At 45.0% G+C, this 21989-nt stretch overlaps 1 protein-coding gene across 1 annotated transcript in view; it reads left to right on the top strand.

Moving 5' to 3' along the window:
• The window catches only part of LOC309558741 (uncharacterized protein), a gene marked incomplete at both ends in the record, with an annotated part of 190696 nt that overhangs the window by 10199 nt on the left and 158508 nt on the right, over positions 1–21989 (top strand). Inside the window, 2 exons of the mRNA XM_082261788.1 lie at positions 2749–2854; positions 20646–20721. Of these exons, the coding sequence (XP_082117914.1) occupies positions 2749–2854; positions 20646–20721 (182 nt within the window). The remainder of the gene's footprint in view (positions 1–2748; positions 2855–20645; positions 20722–21989) is intronic.

Below are 21989 nucleotides of genomic sequence, written 5' to 3'. Positions count from 1 at the left end.
GTGCTGTTGTTGCTAGCGGTAACCCTGGCGGACCCACATCCAGCAAAATGGCTGGGAATCCTGCTACATTTAATACACAGGTGAGTAAAATAGACAAATAGACAAATAGGATGCATGTCCAAAAATTATATTCAACAAGGGAATATATAGATGTAACCAAACATGGCTGGATATCTACTGGGATGGTACACTTTAAATGACAATTGCGCAATCATGCTACACTGTACCCATATGAAATTGTTATCATTTTTTTTCACACAAATAGAGCTTTCTTTAGGTGGTATTTAATCACTGCTGGGTTTTTTATTTCTTACAAAAAAAAAGAAAAAAACTGAAAATTTTGAAAAAAAAAAAAAGTTCTTCTTATTTTCTGCGAGTAAATTTTGAAAATAAATAACTTTTCTCCTTCACTGATGTGCGCTGTTGAGGCGGCGCTGATGGGCACTGGTGAGGTGGCACTTATGGGCACTGATGAGGTGGCACTTATGGGTACTGATGAGGTGGCACTGATGAGGAGGTACTAATATGCCACACTGATGGGCACTGACAGGTGGCACTGATGAGCACTGACAGGCAGCACTGATGAGCATGACAGGCGGTACTGATGGGCACTGAGAGGTGGCACTGATGTGTGCTGATGAGGCGGTGCTAATGGGAACTTATAGGCTGCACTGATGGGCACTGATAAGGTGGTACTTATGGGCACTGATGAGGTGGCACTGATGAGGCGGTACTAATATGCCACATTAATGGGCACTGATATGTGGCACTGATAGGCTGCACTGATGAGCACTGACAGGCAGCACTGATGAGCATGACAGGCGGCACTGATGGGCACTAAGAGGCGGCACTGATGGGTGGCACTGATGGTCAGCACTGATGGACACTGATTGGCAGCATCAACAGTGCCCACAGCCAGGGCCCATACTGCTGCCAGTCAGTGCCTAGATGAGCAGGCACTGACTGAGTGACTGACTGATGATCAGTGCCCTGATTACATGTCTTTGTCTCACCTATGAGGAAGAGCCGCTGATCGGCTCTCCTCGCTTCACACTCTGACAGTGTGAGGCGAGGAGAGCCGAATAACGGCACGTCATCATTTGCATGTGACTGGCTGTGATTGGACACAGCTGATCACATGGGTAAAGAGTCATGTCACTGACTCTTTACCAAGATCGGGGCGCCGTGTCCTAGCAACATGGCGCGGCCATGATCGCCGCTCTGCTTGCCCCCGCGGGCACGAGAGAGGCAGTTCTGGTGCGCCGTCATATGACAGCGCCCCAGAACAATAGATGCACCACTCCGCCGTCATTTGACGGCGGGCGGGTAGCAAGTGGTTAAAAAAAGACTCCTGATTGAAAATAAGGATTTATTGGAGCATGGGACACAAATGGAGAACACCATCAGTGATTCCAGAAAGAAAAAATGTAATGACCTATGAAGCTCATGAGTGATATTTCTCACCTTTCCTTTCCAAGTTGGAAAATATAATTGATATCAATTGCTTCTAAACCAAGAGCTTATTAGAAGGTCAGAAATGGCAAGACTGCTGCAAATGATGACTGATTAAAGTGATACTAAACATACACTGTTTAATTTACATTATCCCTTCTCTTTATGTATATGGATGATGACACTGTAATTCATTTAATAAAAAAAAACATCTAAGTACCCTTTTTCCTAATCAATATACAGCTGTCACATGACCCAGATCTTTCCCAGCCTGTGTGCAGGGAAACATCAACGGGAGGAGCTTCTAGTCTCAACTCAAATCTGTATTAAGTCTGTGCAAAAACATGGTGTGGGCTATCTAGGGGGAGGTTCTGCCAAGCCGTGGTTTCACTTCCTCTGGCAACTCACCTAAATTCTAACATTACAAGCTGTACGCATATTGCAGCCTTGATGCTTTGCATCCCCAGCTATTTTAACTGGGCTAGCAGAGTTTGGCAGCCAGCACCGCCTGTGGAACTCAACCATTGAGGTCATTGGAAATGCGCTCTAACAGCGGGGCTAAGGTTGCAGTGCGGTATTTTATTACAAAATTCCCCTTGGGATAAAAAAAAAAAAAGCATAAATTCAGGAGGCAAGAGGATCACCATCGTAATGTCTGCCAACCGCTTGTATACAGCCTTCTGGAAAGCAATTCAGAATGACCACAGGTTGGTTTTCAAAGGGCAGTTGCTGCCAGTGTAAAAGAGCTCTTTGAAGCCAACAATGTAGCCTCTGTGGTGGAAAAATAACTGCTTAACTAAGTTTAAATTTTACGGATTGTTTGGGTAGGCCGCTGGTGAGTCTGTTTTTTTGAGACTGTCCTGCAGATGTAGCAGTTAGAGGGTTGAGACAAACCATTTAATACTGACAGGGGTGTATACAATGGGCAGCTTTTATTCATGTATGTAAAATTTTTATCCCAAAATAACAAAACTGTTTGCTGTAACTGCTTATAAAATGTTAGCTGACTTTAATCTGTTAGTGTATCTAAATTTGCTACTCCATCTAACACCCCCTCCCCCCAGATTAACAATGCTGCTGTCCAAAGGTGTCTTTGTTGCACAATGCACAGAATATAGCCACCCTGATATAGGAGGTGTGTTACTGGCAGGATCACAAGTACAAATAAAGGAAAACAAGCCTATAAAAAGAAAGCTAATGCAGCCACCACATGAAATGAATGGTGAGCTGCAATATATTACATTTTGTTTTTGGATTTATTAGCACTTTAACAATCTTTCTTCTTTAAATTTTTAGAACCTGAAGAAGAATCTAAAGATTTTGGTCTTTGGTTTGTCTCTCACAAACTGTAATGGAAATCTGGAGAGTGGTAAAAATCTTATGGCATTTAACATACATACAGGTAAGAAAGTGTCAGATTTTAAGATATTGTGGCTGCACCCAACTTAGACGTGATCCTCCACCCTACCTAACATATACTTACCTTTCCTTTGCTCCCCCACATCTACATGCAAAGAAGCCAAAAGATAAAAAAGTACTTCCAGGTACCGAGGAGCATGTGACTCACTCCATGTGACAGCACAGGGCCAGTCAGCTGAATCCACAGCCCTGTGTGAGCTGTAACTCTGATGACTCATAGCCAGAGTTACATAAAGTACTCGAAACCCATACTTGAGTAAAAGTACAAGTGCTCGATCAAAAAGTGACTTGAGTAGAAGTGGAAGTGCTCGATCAAAAAGTGTAGAAGTACTAAAGTATTCAACATTTTTTGTACTTAAGTATTGCAAGTAGTTTTTTTAAAAATTTTGCTACTCAAGTACTGAAAGTAAAAGTACCAGTAGTTTTGAAAAAAAAAAAAATGCTACTCAAGTACTGAAAGTAAAAGTACAAGTACTGGGTTATGTAGTTATTAAAGAAAGAAGTCAAAAGTTTGAACATCATATTGTTTTTTATTATTTCAAATGCAGCTTTTATTTATACATACAGTAGCATTTATTTTCGTATGCGCTGATAATACACGTGTTTTGAGCTTCATGAAACCTGCCATCTACTGTTCTGGCAGTGGTAATTTTTATAATAGTAACGAGTAACTATGCAGCACAAAAAAAAAAATATCGAAGTAGAAGTATTGAAATCATCGAAAAAATGTAGTGAAGTAAAAGTGGAAGTAGGAGAAAAAAATTCTACTCTAGGAAAGTACAGATACCGCCTTTCGGTACTTAAGTACAGTAGTGAAGTAGTTCTACTTAGTTACTATACATCTCTGCTCATAGCTTATTCTAAGGAAAATCCTTCAATTCCAGCAGCTTGTCGGAGAGGCGAGGGGTTGAACTAAAGTTAAGTAGAACCCATACCTCCCAACTTTTGAAAATGGGAACGAGGGACACCTATTAGCAAAAGTATGTAGGCATGGGAAACAGCCCCTGTCATGCCCCCTTAAAGGAGAACTATACAAAAAAAAAAAAAAAAAGATTAGTTGAACCCACAAGTGCTTTTTTTTTACCACTTCTAGTCCTTTATTTTGGCTTTTGACATTTACAAATGCAGCATTTTAGAAATTGGATGAAAGGTTTAGCACTGGGAAAGACTTATTGAAAGATAAATGCTTCATTTTATATACAACTATATAGATCAGACCAAAATGAGGGACAAATGAGGAGAAAAGAGGGACAATGTTCCAAATCAGGGACAGTCCCTCAGAATCAGGGACAGTTGGGAGCTATGGTAGAACCTGTTGCTTTGCAAAAAATTATTTATCTTGTGTTCCTTGACGGACACAGCTCCTCTAATTTTTTGAGCATAAGGTTTTAGCACCACCTACAGGAGTAGGACATTAGATGGAAAATAACACAGCACCACCTATGGGCAGTCCCTTCTGGCATAAACACCCCCTCTCTGCTATAGGCAAATCAGATCTTCTGTCTAGTGTTCAGGAGATTAAACAAATGGCCCCGGGAACGGCCTGGAGGCCTTCTCTTCCACTATTTCCTGTTGGAATCAGAAGGAGAAGGTTTAGGCGTATGCTGGTAGGGGTCGGCTCTTCCCTTTCCTGTTATGGCACACTCTACCAGTGCAATTAGTGCCTCCAGGGCCTCCGACATCAGGTGTTAGTGTCTCCATTTTGCGAGGCAACTGCTTGGTCGTCTGCGCATGCTTTTCCGACTTTTTACTGAATTGATTTGTTTACATCCTCGGATGCTTGGTAGGCCGAAAAGTTATTGCAGGCTGCGGTTTGGAGTTTCTTGTCTCTTAGGGGTTGTTTTTGCGGGTGGTTCGCGTTTTTTGCCTGGTTGCTCCCATTGTTTTTGGTTTGCCCAACCATCAATTTATGGTTAATAAATAGCCGATACAGCCAATTTTCACTTAAAAAGGTGTGTCAGTTGTATCTTTTTAGATATAAGTGGGAAGTGGGGTTATAATTAGCCATAGCGGTCTACGGGACATAGTCGGCAATACCTCTGGTATGCCCTAGTCACACAACACCCGCTTAAAGTGAATAAAAGCCAATCAACACATGCCCTAAGGGTGGTGCTCTTTGTTGCAGAGGGTAATAGAGTTGGATCCACCATCCGTGTTCCTCAAAGTATGCACAATGCTCTTGGGACTGTACACGCAGCTACAGGAGCCACTTACTCCATTCTCCTTGCATGTTGAAAACTTACATGAAATAAAATTTAAGGTTTCCTTGTTAAAAGCTTGGCAGCCACCCCCAAACTCCACACCCACCCCACCTGAAAGCTGAAAGAATTAGAGGAGGTAAATAAGCCATATTGTAAGGCAGAGCTGCTCCTAGGCTGACATACCTTTCATCTGACACCTCAGACAGGATTACAATTCCCATATGGGGCGTTACATGAAAAAGAAATAAACTTGGATTTTTCATAACAAGGTGACACAGGCCCATTTTTTTTTCATAAGTTTCATCCAGTAACCTTCATTTTCTTCAACACCGGCTATAGTACAGAATAACAGATACAAGGTGACTAGTGTTGAGCGAACACGGACTGTATTATTCGTGTTCGTACCGAATAATTGGATTTTTTTTACCCGAACACGGACACGGACACTTTACTGTATATTCGGGTAAAAATCCGTGTTCGGTCGTTTTATTTCCGGGTTTTGCATGCTTTGGCGCGCTTTTCATGGCGGGCTCTCAACAGCCAATCAACAAGCGTTTAACTGGTGTGCCTAAGCCATCCCAGCCATGCCTGCAAATGTATCAGTAGCTGTGATTGGCCGTCTGAAGCATGTGACCAAGTCTTTATAAGTTCGAGGCAGCGCCGCAGCGGCGTCATTCTGCTGCTTAGATCAGGGACAGAGCACACATCAACGTGCTGGCTGCTGATTAGGGACAGACAGGCAGGAAAAAAACATTTGTGTCCGGATAGAATTGAGGGACAGGTCGGAGTGTTTTAGGCAGGGCGAGTTGTAGGCATTTTAGGGAGAGGCTGCTGCTGATTTTTAGGGAAATTGTGTTCTACAAATTACAATCAATATTGCTGTGTGGGGTGGGGTCTGCACTTAGTCCTGATCTACGATCTCTTATCAATCCTGTTAGGGATAGAGTCTGCTGAATTTTAGGGAAAGTGTGTTCTACAAACTACAATCGAATTGCTGTGTGGGGTGGGGTCTGCACTCTGCACTCAGTCCCGATCTACGATCTCTTATCAATCCTGTTAGGGATAGAGTCTGCTGAATTTTAGGGAAAGTGTGTTCTACAAACTACAATCGATATTGCTGTGTGGTGTGGGATAGGAGATAGGCAGGTGTCAGTGATCCACATCCATTTTGCTGTGTGTGGGCTGCAGTGAACACAATCTTTTTGGGGTGCAGTGAACACAATCTTTTTGGGGTGCAGTGAACACAATCTTGGTGCAGTGAACACAATCTTTTTGGGGTGCAGTGAACAAAATCCTTTTGGGGTGCAGTGAACACAATCTTTGTGGGGTGCAGTGAACACAATCTTTTTGGGGTGCAGTGAACAAAATCCTTTTGGGGTGCAGTGAACACAATCTTTGTGGGGTGCAGTGAACAAAATCCTTTTGGGGTGCAGTGAACACAATCTTTGTGGGGTGCAGTGAACACAATCTTTTTGGGGTACAGTGAACACAATCTTTGTGGGGTGCAGTGAACAAAATCCTTTTGGGGTGCAGTGAACACAATCTTTGTGGGGTGCAGTGAACACAATCTTTGTGGGGTGCAGTGAACAAAATCCTTTTGGGGTGCAGTGAACACAATCTTTGTGGGGTGCAGTGAACACAATCTTTTTGGGGTGCAGTGAACAAAATCCTTGTGGGGTGCAGTGAACACAATCTTTGTGGGGTGCAGTGAACAAAATCCTTTTGGGGTGCAGTGAACACAATCTTTGTGGGGTGCAGTGAACACAATCTTTTTTGGGTGCAGTGAACACAATCTTTGTGGGGTACAGTGAACACAATCTTTGTGGGGTGCAGTGAACACAATCTTTTTGGGGTGCAATGAACAAAATCCTTTTGGGGTGCAGTGAACACAATCTTTGTGGGGTGCAGTGAACACAATCTTTGTGGGGTGCAGTGAACAAAATCCTTTTGGGTTGCAGTGAACACAATGTTTGTGGGGTGCAGTGAACACAATCTTTGTGGGGTGCAGTGAACACAATCTTTTTTGGGTGCAGTGAACACAATCTTTGTGGGGTACAGTGAACACAATCTTTGTGGGGTGCAGTGAACAAAATTCTTTTGGGGTGCAGTGAACACAATCATTGTGGGGTGCAGTGAACACAATCTTTTTGGGGTGCAGTGAACAAAATCCTTTTGGGGTGCAGTGAACACAATCTTTGTGGGGTGCAGTGAACACAATCTTTTTGGGGTGCAGTGAACAAAATCCTTTTGGGGTGCAGTGAACACAATCTTTGTGGGGTGCAGTGAACACAATCTTTTTGGGGTGCAGTGAACAAAATCCTTTTGGGGTGCAGTGAACACAATCTTTGTGGGGTACAGTGAACACAATCTTATACTTCTGATTTGAGGGTGCTGCCTGTTCCATACTCCTCCTACTCCTCATCCATCCTTTTAGGGGTACAAACAATAGTAATTGGGGCCTAGTGTGGTTGTGTACGTGTGAGATACATACACTTTTTTTGATCATATTTCCTATTCCGCTATTCAATAAAAACCTTTGGGGATCAATTAAATTGCGGGATAGTCTGTGTCGGTACGTGTGAGATCAACCTTTCCAAGTTTTTGGGGTTCATCTCATACTTCTGAAGATTTGAGGGTGCTGCCTGTTCCATACTCCTCCTACTCCTCATCCATCCTTTTAGGGGTACAAACAATAGTAATTGGGGCCTAGTGTGGTTGTGTACGTGTGAGATACATACACTTTTTTTGATCATATTTCCTATTCCGCTATTCAATAAAAACCTTTGGGGATCAATTAAATTGCGGGATAGTCTGTGTCGGTACGTGTGAGATCAACCTTTCCAAGTTTTTGGGGTTCATCTCATACTTCTGAAGATTTGAGGGTGCTGCCTGTTCCATACTCCTCCTACTCCTCATCCTGCCTTTAGGGGTACAAACAGTAGTAATTGGGGCCTAGTGTGCTTCTGTACGTGTGAGATACATACACTTTTTTTGATCATATTTCCTATTCCGCTATTCAATAAAAACCTTTGGGGATCAATTAAATTGCGGGATAGTCTGTGTCGGTACCTGTGAGATACACCTTTCCAATTTTTGGGGCGCATCTCATACTGCCGAGGTTTTGAGGGTGCTTCAGTCTGCCTCCTGCCTGCTCCTCCTACTCCTCTTCCTCATCCTGCCTTTAGGGTACAAAAAATTGTAATCGGCGGGGCCTAGTCTGTGTTTGTACGAATGAGATACACCGTATTATAACATTTTTCCTATTCCGCTATTCAATATGCACTCTTTTGGAGTGTAAAAAATTAAATTACGGCATAGTCTGTATCGGTACGTGTAGATACACCTTTTAAATTTGTTTGGCGCATCTCCTTCCCCCGCCAAGGATTGCAGGGCGCTTCAGTTTGCCTCCTGTTCCCAACTCCTCCTACTCCTCTTCCTCATCCTGCCTTAAGGGTACAAAAAATTGTAATCGGGGCCTAGTCTGTGTTTGTACGTGTGAGATACACCGTATTATAAAATTTTTCCTATTCCGCTATTCAATATGCACCCTTTTGGAGTGTAAAAAATTAAATTACGGCATAGTCTGTATCGGTACGTGTGAGATACACCTTTTAAATTAGTTTGGCGCATCTCCTTCCCCCGCCAAGGATTGCAGGGCGCTTCAGTTTGCCTCCTGTTCCCAACTCCTCCTACTCCTCTTCCTCATCCTCCCTTTAGGGCAGAAGAAAATTTAATCGGGCCTAGTCTGTGTTTGTACGTGTGAGATACACAGTTTTTTATCCTATTCCGCTATTCAATATACACCCTTTTGGTGTAAAAAATACATTAAATTGCGGCATAGTTTGCATATTTGACTGTGAGATACACCCGTGTGATACTGTTGTTGTTTTGTTCCGCTATTCAATAAACACCTTTCTAGGGCAAGATCTTAAATTACAGAAATATGAGGAGACCGTCAAATAAGGGCCGTGGCCTGAGTCGTGGTGCTGCTGGTAGAGCTCCTGTTGCAAGGAGAGGACGTGGTCGATCTGTGCCAGCCACACGCACAAGTCAAACACCTTCCTCAAGTGTGAGTAGGCGACAGAACCTGCATCAGTATTTGGTAGGGCATCATACGCCTCTAGAAGTGATGAGGCCAGAACACAGAGAGGCGATAGTAGATTGGTTTGCTGCTGACAGTGCCTCCAGTTCCTTCACATTGTCTCCCACCCAGTCTACTGCAGAAAGGTCAGAGTTGGCACCTGCAGCCGATGTCCAACCGTCTTTCACCTCACCCCCTTGCAAATCAGGCAAGCAGTCTTAGCCCCAAGCCATACAGCAGTCTCTTCTTCTTTTTGAGGACTCTGTCAGCAGGGTTTCCCAGGGCCATCCACCTAGCCCTGCCCCAGAAGTGGAAGAGATTGAGTGCAGCGATGCCCAACCACTTATTTCTCAAGATGAGTACATGCAAGGACCATCGCAGCACGTCTCCGATGATGACGAAACGCAGGTGCCAACTGCTGCGGCGTTCAGCATTGTAGAGACCGACAAGGAGGGCAGGGGTGAAGACTGGGTGGAAGATGATGTGGAGGACGATGAGGTCCTCGACCCCACATGGAATGAAAGTCATGCAGGTGACCTGAGTAGTTTGGAGGAAGAGGCGGTGGTCGCACAGAGCCACCAGCACAGCAGAAGAGGGAGCAGGGTGCAGAAGCGGAGCGGCCGTGCCCTAGACACTACGCCCGCTACTGCCCAACGCAGCAAGGAAACGAGTGCACCAAAGTCAGCTCAAAGGAGTTCTCTAGCGTGGAAGTTCTTTAGAAAATGTGCTGATGACAGGACACGAGTGGTTTGCACCCTGTGCAATCAGAGCCTGAAGCGAGGCATAAACCTTCTCAACCTGAGCACAACCTGCATGATCAGGCATCTAAGTGCAAAGCACGAGCTGCAGTGGAGTACACACCTTCAAAACCAAGAAACGTCTCTGGCTCATCCTGCTTCCTCTTCTGCTGTAGTCTCGGCCGCTCCAGTCACATCTGTAGTGATACCGGCACCTGCCACCCCGCAAACAGACGATCTGTCAGCAACACCACCACCTGGGTCACCAACAACCATCTCCACAATGTCCCGTGGAAGCGTTCAGCTTTCCATCTCCCAAACACTTGAGAGGAAGAGGAAGTACCCCCCTACCCACCCGCGATCCCTGGCCCTGAATGCCAGCATTTCAAAATTATTGGCCTTTGAAATGCTATCATTCCGTCTGGTGGAGACGCACAGTTTTAAAAACCTTATTTCGGTGGCTGTCCCACAGTACGTCGTGCCCAGCCGCCACTACTTTTCCAGGCAAGCCATCCCTTCCCTGCACAACCAAGTGGGGGAAAAAATCAGGTGTGCACTGCGCAACGCCATCTGTGCCAAGGTCCACCTAACTACCGATACGTGGACCAGTAAGCACGGTCAGGGGCGTTATATCTCCCTAACGGCACACTGGGTAAATGCAGTGGCGGATGGGCCTGAGGCGGATAGCAATTTGGCGCATGTCCTTCCACCACCGAGGATTGCAGGGCGCTTCAGTTTGCCTCCTGTTCCTAACTCCTCCTACTCCGCTTCCTCATCCTCTACCGCCTCCTCATCCGGACAGCGTAACACCTTCACCACCAACTTCAGCACGGCCAGGGGTAAACGACAGCAGGCAGTTTTACAACTTGCCTGTTTGGGGGACAAACCACACACCGCGCAGGAGTTGTGGAGGAGCATGGAACAGCAGACAAATGAGTGGTTGCTGCCAGCGAGCCTCAAGCCCGGCCTGGTGGTGTGCGATAACGGGCGAAATCTCATAGCAGCTCTGGGCCTAGCCGGTTTGACGCACATCCCTTGCCTGGCGCATGTGCTGAATTTGGTGGTGCAGAGGTTCCTTAAAAACTACCTCGATATGTCAGAGCTGCTGCAGAAAGTGCGGGCCATCTGTGCGCACTTTCGGCGTTCTCACCCTGCTGCTGCTCGCCTGTCAGCGCTGCAGCGTAACTTCGGCCTTCCCGCTCACCGCCTCATATGTGACGTGCCCACAAGGTGGAACTCCACCTTGCACAAGACTGTGCGAGCAGCAGCAGGCCATAGTGGAGTTTCAGCTGCAGCACGCACGCGTGAGTCGCTCTGCGGAACAGCACCACTTCACCACCAATAACTGGGCCTCCATGCGAGACCTGTGTGCCTTGTTGCGCTGTTTTGAGTACTCCACCAACATGGCCAGTGGCGATGACGCCGTTCTCAGCTTAACTATCCCACTTCTATGCCTCCTTGAAAAAACAATTCGGGCGATGATGGAAGAGGATGTGGCACAGGATGAGGAGGAGGAGGAGGAGGAGGATGAAGAGGTAACATTTCCAAGGCTTTCAGGGCAGTCATTCGCAAGGGGCTCCGAGGGTGGGTTCCTGCACACACAAACGCCAGGGACACAATTGTCCAGCAGGGGCACAGTTCTGGAGGATGAGGAGGATGAGGAGGAGGAGGAGCTGGAGGAGGAGATGGAACCATGTTCACAGCAGGGTGGCACCCAGGCCAGCTCATGGCCATCACTGGTGCGTGGCTGGGGGGATACAGAGGACACGGACGATACACCTCCCACAGAGGACAGCCTTTCGTTGCCTCTGGGCAGCCTGGCACACATGAGCGATTACATGCTGCAGTGTCTCCACAACGACCGCCGAGTTGCCCACATTCTAACTTGTGCTGATTACTGGGTGGCCACGCTGCTGGATCCCCGTTACAAGGACAACGTACCGTCCCTAATTCACTCACTGGAGCACGATCGCAAGATGCGCGAGTACAAGCGCACGCTGGTAGACGCAATGCTGCTGGCATTCCCATCTGACAGCGGGGCCACATTGGAAGCACAAGGCAGAGGAGGAGGAGGTCGCCAACGCAACCAGGGCACCGCCAGCACCTCAGGAGGCAGGGTTAGCATGGCCGAAATGTGGAAAAGCTTTGTCAGCACGCCACAACAAACAGCAGCACCAGCAGCTCAGATGGAACGTCTTAGCAGGAGGCAGCATTTTACCAACATGGTGGAGCAGTATGTGTGCACACGCCTACATGTAGTGAATGACGGGTCTGCCCCCTTCAACTTCTGGGTCTCCAAATTGGGCACATGGCCTGAGCTTGCCCTTTACGCCTTGGAGGTGCTGGCGTGCCCTGCAGCCAGTGTATTATCTGAATGGGTATTTAGCACGGCTGGGGGCGTTATAACAGACAAGCGCAGCCGCCTGTCCAGAGACAATGTGGACAAGCTCACGTTCATTAAAATGAACCAGGCATGGATCCCACGGGACTTTTCCGTACCTTGTGCAGAATAGCAATGGATACCGACCTTACCCACCCATTGTTCCATTTTTGCTCTTTCTCACTCTTTTGGGGTGTACCCTCATTTAAAATTTGTGAAAAGAAGCAGTGTTGGCTACCTCGTCCTCCTCCTCCACCGCCGCTTCCACCTACACCGCCCATAGGTGTGCGCAGCCTATTGCATTAGGGTGTGCACCCCAAAGTTTAAATACACATGCATGTGTTTGCCTACATGTATATGGCCCCGATACATTACTCTCCCTGCTGGCAAAGAGAAATAGAGCAGAGCAGGTCCGAGGGAGATCTTTCCCATCTCCTCACTGGCAAACAGAGTGATAATGCTATGTGCCCTAGGTGATTAGGGTGTGCCCAGGCACACCCTGTGCGCACGCCTATGACACTGCCACATCCACCACCACCTCAACCTCCCTCCTACTCCATATGGGCCTCGTCCTTCAGAGATGAAGAACATTGTTTTATTTTTCTGTTTTTTTTTGTTGTTTTAAGTTATTTCCCTATCCACATTTGTTTGCAGAGCACTTGCCATGCTCTTAATTACGTTTTGCTGCCATTTGCAGCACTCTAGCCCTTTCCTTTGGTGTTTTAGAGCCATTTTAGTGCCTGAAAGTTCGGGTCCCCATTGACTTCAATGGGGTTCGGTGTCCGGGAAAAGTTCGGCAAAAGTCCGGGACACGGACCCAGACTTTTTTTTAAAGTTCGGCCGAACCCGTCGAACACGGACATCCAGGTGTCCGCTCAACTCTAAAGGTGACATCTGTTTGTGTGTAAGCCAACCGTAAATATTTTTCCTTTTTGTATTTGTAGCCCTGCCCCCGAGGGAGTGGCTTGTTGCATGGGTATCCTCTTCACTTCTTGCGCCCTGAGCCTGCTCCAACCCATCTGACACTATTATTTCTGTCATTTTGAATAATTGAGACCACAAGTATTGCAGTAAATAATCAATTTACTGCTTTTGACTTTTGATGTAAAACAAGAATATGCAAACAGAATCAGGAATAACACAAATGTTGCTAAATAGATAGATCCTAAATTACCAACCAAGGATTTAGGTTTTAGTTCAACACTCAGGATCCAGAACACAGGCCACACATATATAGACAAATAAGTGTGTATGTATGCTAGAGGATTGCGTTCAGCAACAATAAACAACACTTTAAATAATCTGGTGTAATTAGAGAGTGACCACAGATAAGAGTTACTACACTTGGTAGCTTAATGCAGAATAGGCAATATAACAATACTAGAATAACTATCAGAGTGCACTCTGTATACCAATGGGGGCCCCCTTTATGATGAATTGCAAGAGTCTTCTGGAGAGTGAGGCCTCACTTGTCTTCACCGGCAAGGAATTCCCAACAATCCGAGAAAAGTATTTGTAATCCAATAAAGGTAAAGATGATGAAGTGGTAAAGTTTTTGGACCGGTGTGAGGAGCATATTTGTGTTGAAGGAAGGATTATAACTCACGACATTCTCCCGTTCATCTCCAAGCTTCTAATAATCAATCCTATGGACAGCCTAGGACTGGATGGAGGGCTTAAGGCCTAGTTCACCCACCTCGCACTATATGTATATCTGCAGTGTCCAGTGGTTTAGCTGAATGTCAGTATGGCCTTGTTAAAGCAAACAGTTTAGTTGTCCTGCCCTGATTCAGCCTAGGTCTGTGTTTAATGAAGATGTAGATACTGGATGTCTCTCACCCAAACCGGGAGCTCCGCTCTCCTCTGAGACCAGGCCCCGCTGTGCTCAGCGTCTCCGTCCTCCTGTCAGCAACCTTCCGCTCGGTCACGCTACCGAGACTCCTCTGCTCACTCACACCGCCCGCTTCAACTCCGGTGTCTGCCACTAGGCCTCAGCCTAGTTTCCTGCGATCCGCAGCAGCTCTTCCCCTTCTTTTCAGTACGCTGTCCTTGAGGCAAGAGTGCGAGGTTGAGTCCCGCCCCCATTTATATAGACACTCTCAGCAAGCTCCGCACGTCCTATTGCTCCCTGGGAGAAGGGTCTCTTTCTCCCAGCAGTCTATGATCCTGGCTCCTCCCATACTACATCTCCCATAATTCCAAAGTCACTGTCTTTGCAAAACTTTAATAACAACAACAGTTTGAACAATACCAGCCATGTCGACCCAGCTACATCTTTATATAGTGTTAATTCATTGCTCAGCACTCCACAGTATACAGAGAACCAATCACATTGGTATTCACCCCTGAGGAGTTTTCAGTTTCTTCTTGCCACAGACATGCAAACCTTAGGGCCAGTTTGGACAGAAGCTGATATGTTGTTGGGATGTGCAAAGAAACCAGAGCACATACAGTGCATCGAGGAAGTATTCACAGCGCTTTACTTTTTCCACATTTTGTTTTGTTACAGCCTTCTTCCAAAATGGATTAAATTCATTATTTTCTCCAAAATTCTACAAACAATACCCCATAATGACAATGTGATATAAGTTTGTTTAAAATCTTTGCAAATTTCTTAAAAATAAAAAACTAAAAAAAAATCACATGTACATAAGTGTCGCAGCCTTTTCTCAATATTTTATTGAAGCACCTTTGGCACCAATTACAGCCTTAGGTCTTTTTGAGTATGATGCTACAAGCTTGGCACACCTATTTTTTGCATTCATCTTTCCCTCGATCCTGACAAGTCTCCAAGTTCCGGGCGCTGAAAAACATGCCCACAGCATGATGCTGCCACCACCATGCTTCACTATAGGGATGGTATTGGCCAGATGATGAGCGATGCCTGGTTTCCTACAGACCTTGTCATTCAGGCCAAAGTGTTGAATCTTTGTTTCATCAGACCGGAGAATTTTATTTCTCATGGTCTGAGAATCCTTCAGGTGCCTTTTGGCAAATTCCAGGTGGGCAGCCATGTGCCTTTTACTGAGGAGTGGCTTCCGCCTGGCTACTCTACCATACAGGCCTGATTGGTGGAGTGCTGCAGAGATGGTTGTTCTTCTGCAAGGTTCTCCTCTCTCCACAGCGAAACGCTGGAGCTCTGTCAGAGTGGTCATCATGTTCTTGGTCACCTCCCTGACTAAGGCCCTTCTCCCCCAGTGGCTCAGTTTGGCCAGGCAGCCGGCTCTAGGAAAAGTCCTGGTGGTTCCAAACTTCTTCCATTTACGGATGATGGGGGCCCTTGTGCTCATTGGGACCTTTAATGCTGCAGACATTTTTCTGAACCCTTCCCCAGATCTGTGCCTCAATATAATTCTGTCTCGGAGGTCTACAGACAATTCCTAGGACTTCATGGCTTGGTTTGTGCTCTGACATGCACTGTTAACTGTGGGACCTTATATAGACAGGTGTGTGTCTTTCCAAACCATGTCCAATCAACTGACTTTACCACAAGTGGACTCCAATCAAGTTGTAGAACCATCTCAAGGATGATCAGTGGAAACAGGATGCACCTGAGCTCAATATTAAGTGTCATGGCAAATGCTGTGAGTATTTATGTACATGGTATTTTTTTGTTTTTTAATGTAGCATGACCCCCTTGGGGGCTGCTGGTTAATGGAACATCCTCTGCATTCCCTGGACCCTGAAAAACATCCGACCCGCTAGGCACTACAGGTTCAGTCATTTTCTGTGAAATTGTGTAAAGATACTCTCAACACTCAGATACAAGTGTAACCATTTACTGAAATAAAGCAAATGAAACAGGCACACAAATAGTAAACAATAAATCTGTAGGTAATAGAAGGTATGGTGTCAATCTCCCAAATCCCAGTAATATATGCGAAACCTGGGAGACCGACACTAGCAAATGTCAAACACTTAACAATATATGTATATATTTATATTAAGTGAGAGTGACTGTAATGTATTATTGTTATAACTGCTATAGTGTGACTCAGATATAGTAACCTCAACTATAATCTGTTTCTTCTTATTCAGCTAAACAATCAGTCTAAATCAACTGGCAGAAATATTCTAGAACCGGGGGCACCCTTTAAGGATTAAAGAAAGTGTAGTCACTATGCTAGCAAGGCCTTGCACTTCTTCGCCGGCAGTTGGAGCTCTTTATCACTCTTCAAGTGATATTTGAAATCCAAGGTTACAGATGTTAACCACTTCCATACCGGGCCATTGTAAAATGACACCGGCAGGAAGGGCTCCTCGATCGGGGGCGCGCAGCGCGGTGATCAGGGATGAGGCTCGTCCCTTGGATAGAGCCCATCCCCGATCAAGATAAACAGCCAATAAAATTGGCTGTTTACCATGTGATCGGCTTTGTCCAATCACAGCCGATCACATGAATGGCTCCAGCGCGAGCCGCTCATTCTCTCCGCAATGCGCGTCCCCAGTGGCACGCAGTGCAGCGATCAGGGACAAGACTCATCCGTCGGACAGAGCCCATCCCCGGTCTAGGTAAAGAGCCAATGAAATTGGCTTTTTACCATGTGACCGGCTGTCAATCACAGCCGGTCACAGAATGTCAACAGAGAACACGGTAACTAGGTGTTACCATGTACTCCTCCTCACACACTGATCCTGTATGAGGAGGAAACTGTGGTAACAGCTTGTTACCGATTACAGTGCACCCCAAAACACACTGATTGCCCCCCCAATAAAGAGGACCTGTCACTAGCCCATCAAAGTACCTGTCACCAGCCCATCAGAGTACCCGAGTACCTGTCACCAGCCCATCAGGTACTCTGATTACAGGTACTCGGGTACTCTGATGGGCTGGTGACAGGTACTCGGGTACTCTAATGGGCTGGTGACAGGTATTCGGGTACTCTGATAACAGGTACTTGGGTACTCTGATGACAGGTACTCGGGTACTCTGATGACAGGTACTCGGGTACTCTGATGGGCTGGTGATAGGTACTCGGGCAACCTGATGACAGATACTCTGATGACAGGTACTCGGGTACTTTGAGTACCTGTCATCGGAGTACCCGAGTACCTGTCATCGGAGTACCTGAGTACCTGTCATCGGAGTACCCAAGTATCTGTCATGGGAGTACCCGAGTACCTGTCACCAGCCCATCAGGTACTCTGATGACAGGTACTTGGGTACTCTGATAGGCTGGTGACAGGTACTCGGGTACTCTGATAGACTGGTGATAGGTATTCGGGTACTCTGATGACAGGTACTTGGGTACTCTGATGACAGGTACTCGGGTACTTCGATGACAGGTACTCTGATGACAGGTACTCGGGTACTTTGAGTACCTGTCATCGGAGTACCCGAGTACCTGTCATCGGAGTACCCAAGTACCTGTCTCCAGCCCAGAGTGCCCGAGTACCTATCTGCACCCCATCAGATTACCCGAGTACCTGTCTGTAGCCCATCAGAATACCCAAGTACTTCTCTGAAGCTCATCAGAGTACCTGAGTACCTTTCTGAAGCCGATTAGTGTACCTGAGTACCTGTCTGCAGCCCATCAGAGTACCTGAGTACCTATCTGCAGCCCATGCCTCCTAGATTATGTGTTGGGGTGTTTGCTTTCCAAATTGGGGTCATTTTGTGGGGGTTTCCATTGTCCTGGAGTTCCAGGGCCTTCAAAAGTGTGATTGGTTGCAATGAAATTATATGTGTAATTTATGCTCCTAGAACACCTGATGGTGCTCCTTGCATGTTGGGCCTCTGTATGGGGCTATGCTGTGACAGAGTCCCAGATATGTGGTATCACCATATTCAGGAGGAGTAGCAGAATGTATTTTGGGGTGTCATTTTTGCTGTGTACATGCTATGTGTTAGAAATATCTTATAAATTGACAACTTTGTGTGAAAAAAATGCGTTTTCATTTTCTTTCCACATTTTCCAAAAACTTGAGGAAAAAAATGACATGTTCAAAAGACTCATTATGCCTCATAGAAAATACGTTGGGGTGTTTGCTTTCCAAAATGGGGTCATTTTGTGGGTAATTCCATTGTCCTGGTGCTCCAGGGCCTTCAAAAGTGTGATAGGTCATCAGGAAATGATATGTGCAATTTATGCTCCTAGAACACCTGATGGTGCTCCTTGCATGTTGGGCCTCTGTATGTGGCCAGGCTATGGAAAAGTCTCACACATGTGGTATTGCCATACTCAGGAGGAGTAGCAGAATGTATTTTGGGGTGTAATTGCAAGTATGCATATACTGTGTGTGAGAAATAACTTATTATAAAAATTTTGTGTAAAAACAATATAAAAAAATATTTCTTAATTTTCCCAAGAATTGTGGGAAAAAATTACAACTTCAAAAAACTCACCATGCCTCTTACTAAATACCCTGGAATGTCTACTTTCCAAAAAGGGGTCATTTGGGGGGTATTTGTACTGTCCTGACATTTCAAGAAATGAGATAGGCCGTCGGTACATCAGGTGTGATCAATATTCAATGATTGGCACCATAGCTTGTAGACTCTATAACATTCACACAGACTAAATAATAACCACTAATTTGGGTTATTTTTACCAAAGATATGTAGAAGTATAAATTTTGGCCCAAATTTATGAAAAAAAATTACTTATTTGCAAAATTTCATAATAGAAACTAAAACAAAATATCTTTTTTTCAAAAAACCAAGTGGTGATTAAATACTACCAAAAGAAAGCTCTATTTGTGTGAAAAAAAATGATAAAAAATTTCATTGGGTACAGCGTTGTATGACTGAGTAATTATCATTCAAAGTGTGAGAGCGCTGAAAGCTGAAAATTGGTCTGGGCAGGAAGGGGGTGTAACTGCTCTGTGTGGAAGTGGTTATTGAGACCCTAACTGCTGTCAGTGTATTCTGTGTGCAAATATATACTTGCGGTTCCCAAAGATTACCAGGTACTTTATTGCAACATCAGTGTCCAAGAGTGACCCTCTTGTCCTTCATCAAGACCACTTTTTAATGCTGTGTCACAGACAAGACTCTCAGCATACACTGTACTAGGCCGCTCTCTCGCCGCTTGCTGTCCCTTCAGCTCTCACACTGGATCGGTCACCGTCCTGTGACTTCCGCCGTCCACTCCATTCAGGATGGGCTCTCCGCACTCTAGGCCTCCGTCCTGGTCAGTCTCTCTCCGTAGCTCTCCTTCTCTCAACCGCACTCCACGAGTCCCCGTAGCAAGAGAGCGTGCATCCGGCACCACCCCCAGTATATACCTCCTCCCATCATCCTCTGTGGATCCCCAAAGCTCCCTGGGGGTGTGGTTCAGTCAATCATCCAACACATGGTCTCTGCCTTCTTCCAAACTACATCCCCCATAATCCAGTTCAGCACTCCTAGAGAGAAACCAATCCTTCTTATGAAACTCTTAAAGGAGCGTCCTGACATGGCCCAAACTGCGACACAACATAAAGACACAGTAATTCTAGTATGGCTACATTAATAAATTTGCAAAGATTTCAAACAAACTTCTTTCACGTTGTCATTATGGGGTATTGTTTGTAGAATTTTGAGGAAAATTTTAATTTAATCTATTTTGGAATAAGGCTGTAGCATAACGAAATGTGGAAAAAGTGAAGCACTGTTATAATTTTCAGATGCACTGTGGAAACCAACACAATTGTTGACTCCATGTATATGGGGACTGAATCTTTGGCCCTAGGACTGTAGAACCACAGGACTAACTGCTCCAATTTCATGTTTGAAACCTCTTTGTCTGTTCATTGTTGCTCGTGGCCATCAACACAGCATAAATATCTTCTTAATTTTTAGGCTTGAATGGTTGGCTGGTTGCTATTTTCTTTCAAAAGGCAAATTCAACCAAAACATTACAGGTTTATTTTTTTTGGACAACCAAGGGGAAAGTTAAAATCTTTGTCTGGACTTTATTGCTGTCTGTGTCTCCAGAGACTTTTCCTCACTTCATGTGTAATTTTCCTTTACTTCCTATGCTGAGGACACCACATCACTTTTATAAGACATAGGGTGTCACTAAGACGTGAAGTGGCAACATAGAGATCACAAATGAATGGAGGCTCCAACGCCCATCAATTGTAACGAAAATGTATTTTTTGGTCTTTGTGTCAGTATTAAAGAGATTTTTTTCACTTTTTGTGCAAGACCCTGTGTTCCAATGACAGGTACAGGAAGTAAGACGAGATCTCCCCAACAGAAACAAAAATAGCAATAACAACCCTACTGTGGGTCTAATCCTTCTCTACTGTATCTCAAACGAGCAAAAAAGGTTTGGTTGAAGCTCAATTTTAAATAAAGAGTAGCCATACCTGTAGCCTACCCCATTCCTTATCTATTTTTCTCTTCTTGTTGTGTCTGCAGGTTATTACCTCTGTTTTCTTCTTTTCAGCTATAACTGGGACAGGCGCCACCTACTTGGGATATGATGTTAACAATTTCCTTCCTGTATCTTCAGGTAAAGTAGAGTAAGTATTTTCTGCTTTTATGGGGTCGGTTTACACAAAAATGGTGCTTATTTATTGGTTTAGTCAGAAGTCTGCTTACATCTTACATCTTTTATCACTTAGAAGTGAAAACTCCCAGCAATAGTTAAGAGACCCCAAGAGATAGAAAAGACTGCTGGGTGAAGGCTGAAAAGAAGCTGAATGTATCAATAACTGTCCATAATGGTGCTAAAAGTGAAATTATTATCAAGTAGAAAATTCAGGCTTTGAGCAAGAAAAGGGGGAAGGCAATCACAATTAAAAAAATGTGTTAATGTAGACTTATCTAGAAGAAGGCTTTCAATTTTAAAGCTGAACTTGGTTCAGCTGAAAGTAGACCTTGGTTCCTCAAGTTCAAAGATGACCTTGGTTCCTCAACACATTGGAAACAACATCGATGTCATAAACCTTTAACAAACACCGTACATACTTTGCCATTGCCTGGGAAACCAGGCCCAGACCATGCAGCAGTACTTCTCAGGAACCTTAGCTTTACCCAAGCTATGTAACTGACAGAATGAAGAAGACAGACTCCAAGAGTGTCTTGCTGAATCTGAGATAATTTTCTCTTTCAATTATTTTTATTGTGTTAATCATAAGGAAATAACCAATATATTCATCTTACATATAGTTACATAGTAGTTGAGGTTGAATAAAGACACTAGTCCATCCAGTTCAACCTGTGTAGGTGTGTGTGGCCGTAATCATCTCACATACCCCTGAATGTTCTGATCCTTGAGATGTACGTCTAAAAGTCTTTTGAAAGCCACCATACTTCCCGCAGAAACCACCTCTTGTGGTAGAGAATTCCACAATCTTGTAGCTCTAACAGTAAAGAACCCCCCACATTGCCTGAGGTTAAAACGCTTCTCCTCTAATCGCAATGTATGCCCTCGAGTCCTCATGCACTCTCTATGACTGAATAGCTTTTTTTCTATGTCGAGATCACCATTGAGATATTTATAAATTGCTATCATGTCCCCTCTCAGGCGTCTCTTCTCCAGGGAGAATAAATCAAGCGATTGCAGACGCTCTTCATAATTAAGGTCCTCCAATCCCCTAATTAGTTTAGTTGCCCTTCTCTGGATCCTCTCCAGCTCCAACACATCTCTCCTGAGGACTGGCAACCAGAACTGGACAGAATACTCCAGATGTGGTCTGACCAGAGTTTTATAAAGTGGAAGGATTATAGTCTTATCTCTGGAATACATCCCTTTCTTTATGCATGCTAATATTCTGCTGGCTTTGGC

Source organism: Pelophylax lessonae (genome assembly GCF_965119305.1).
Source record: "Pelophylax lessonae genome assembly, chromosome: 6".
Lineage (NCBI taxonomy): Eukaryota > Metazoa > Chordata > Amphibia > Anura > Ranidae > Pelophylax > Pelophylax lessonae.
The sequence above is the reverse complement of the archived record's forward strand: the minus strand, read 5'-3'. Positions and strand labels throughout refer to the sequence as shown.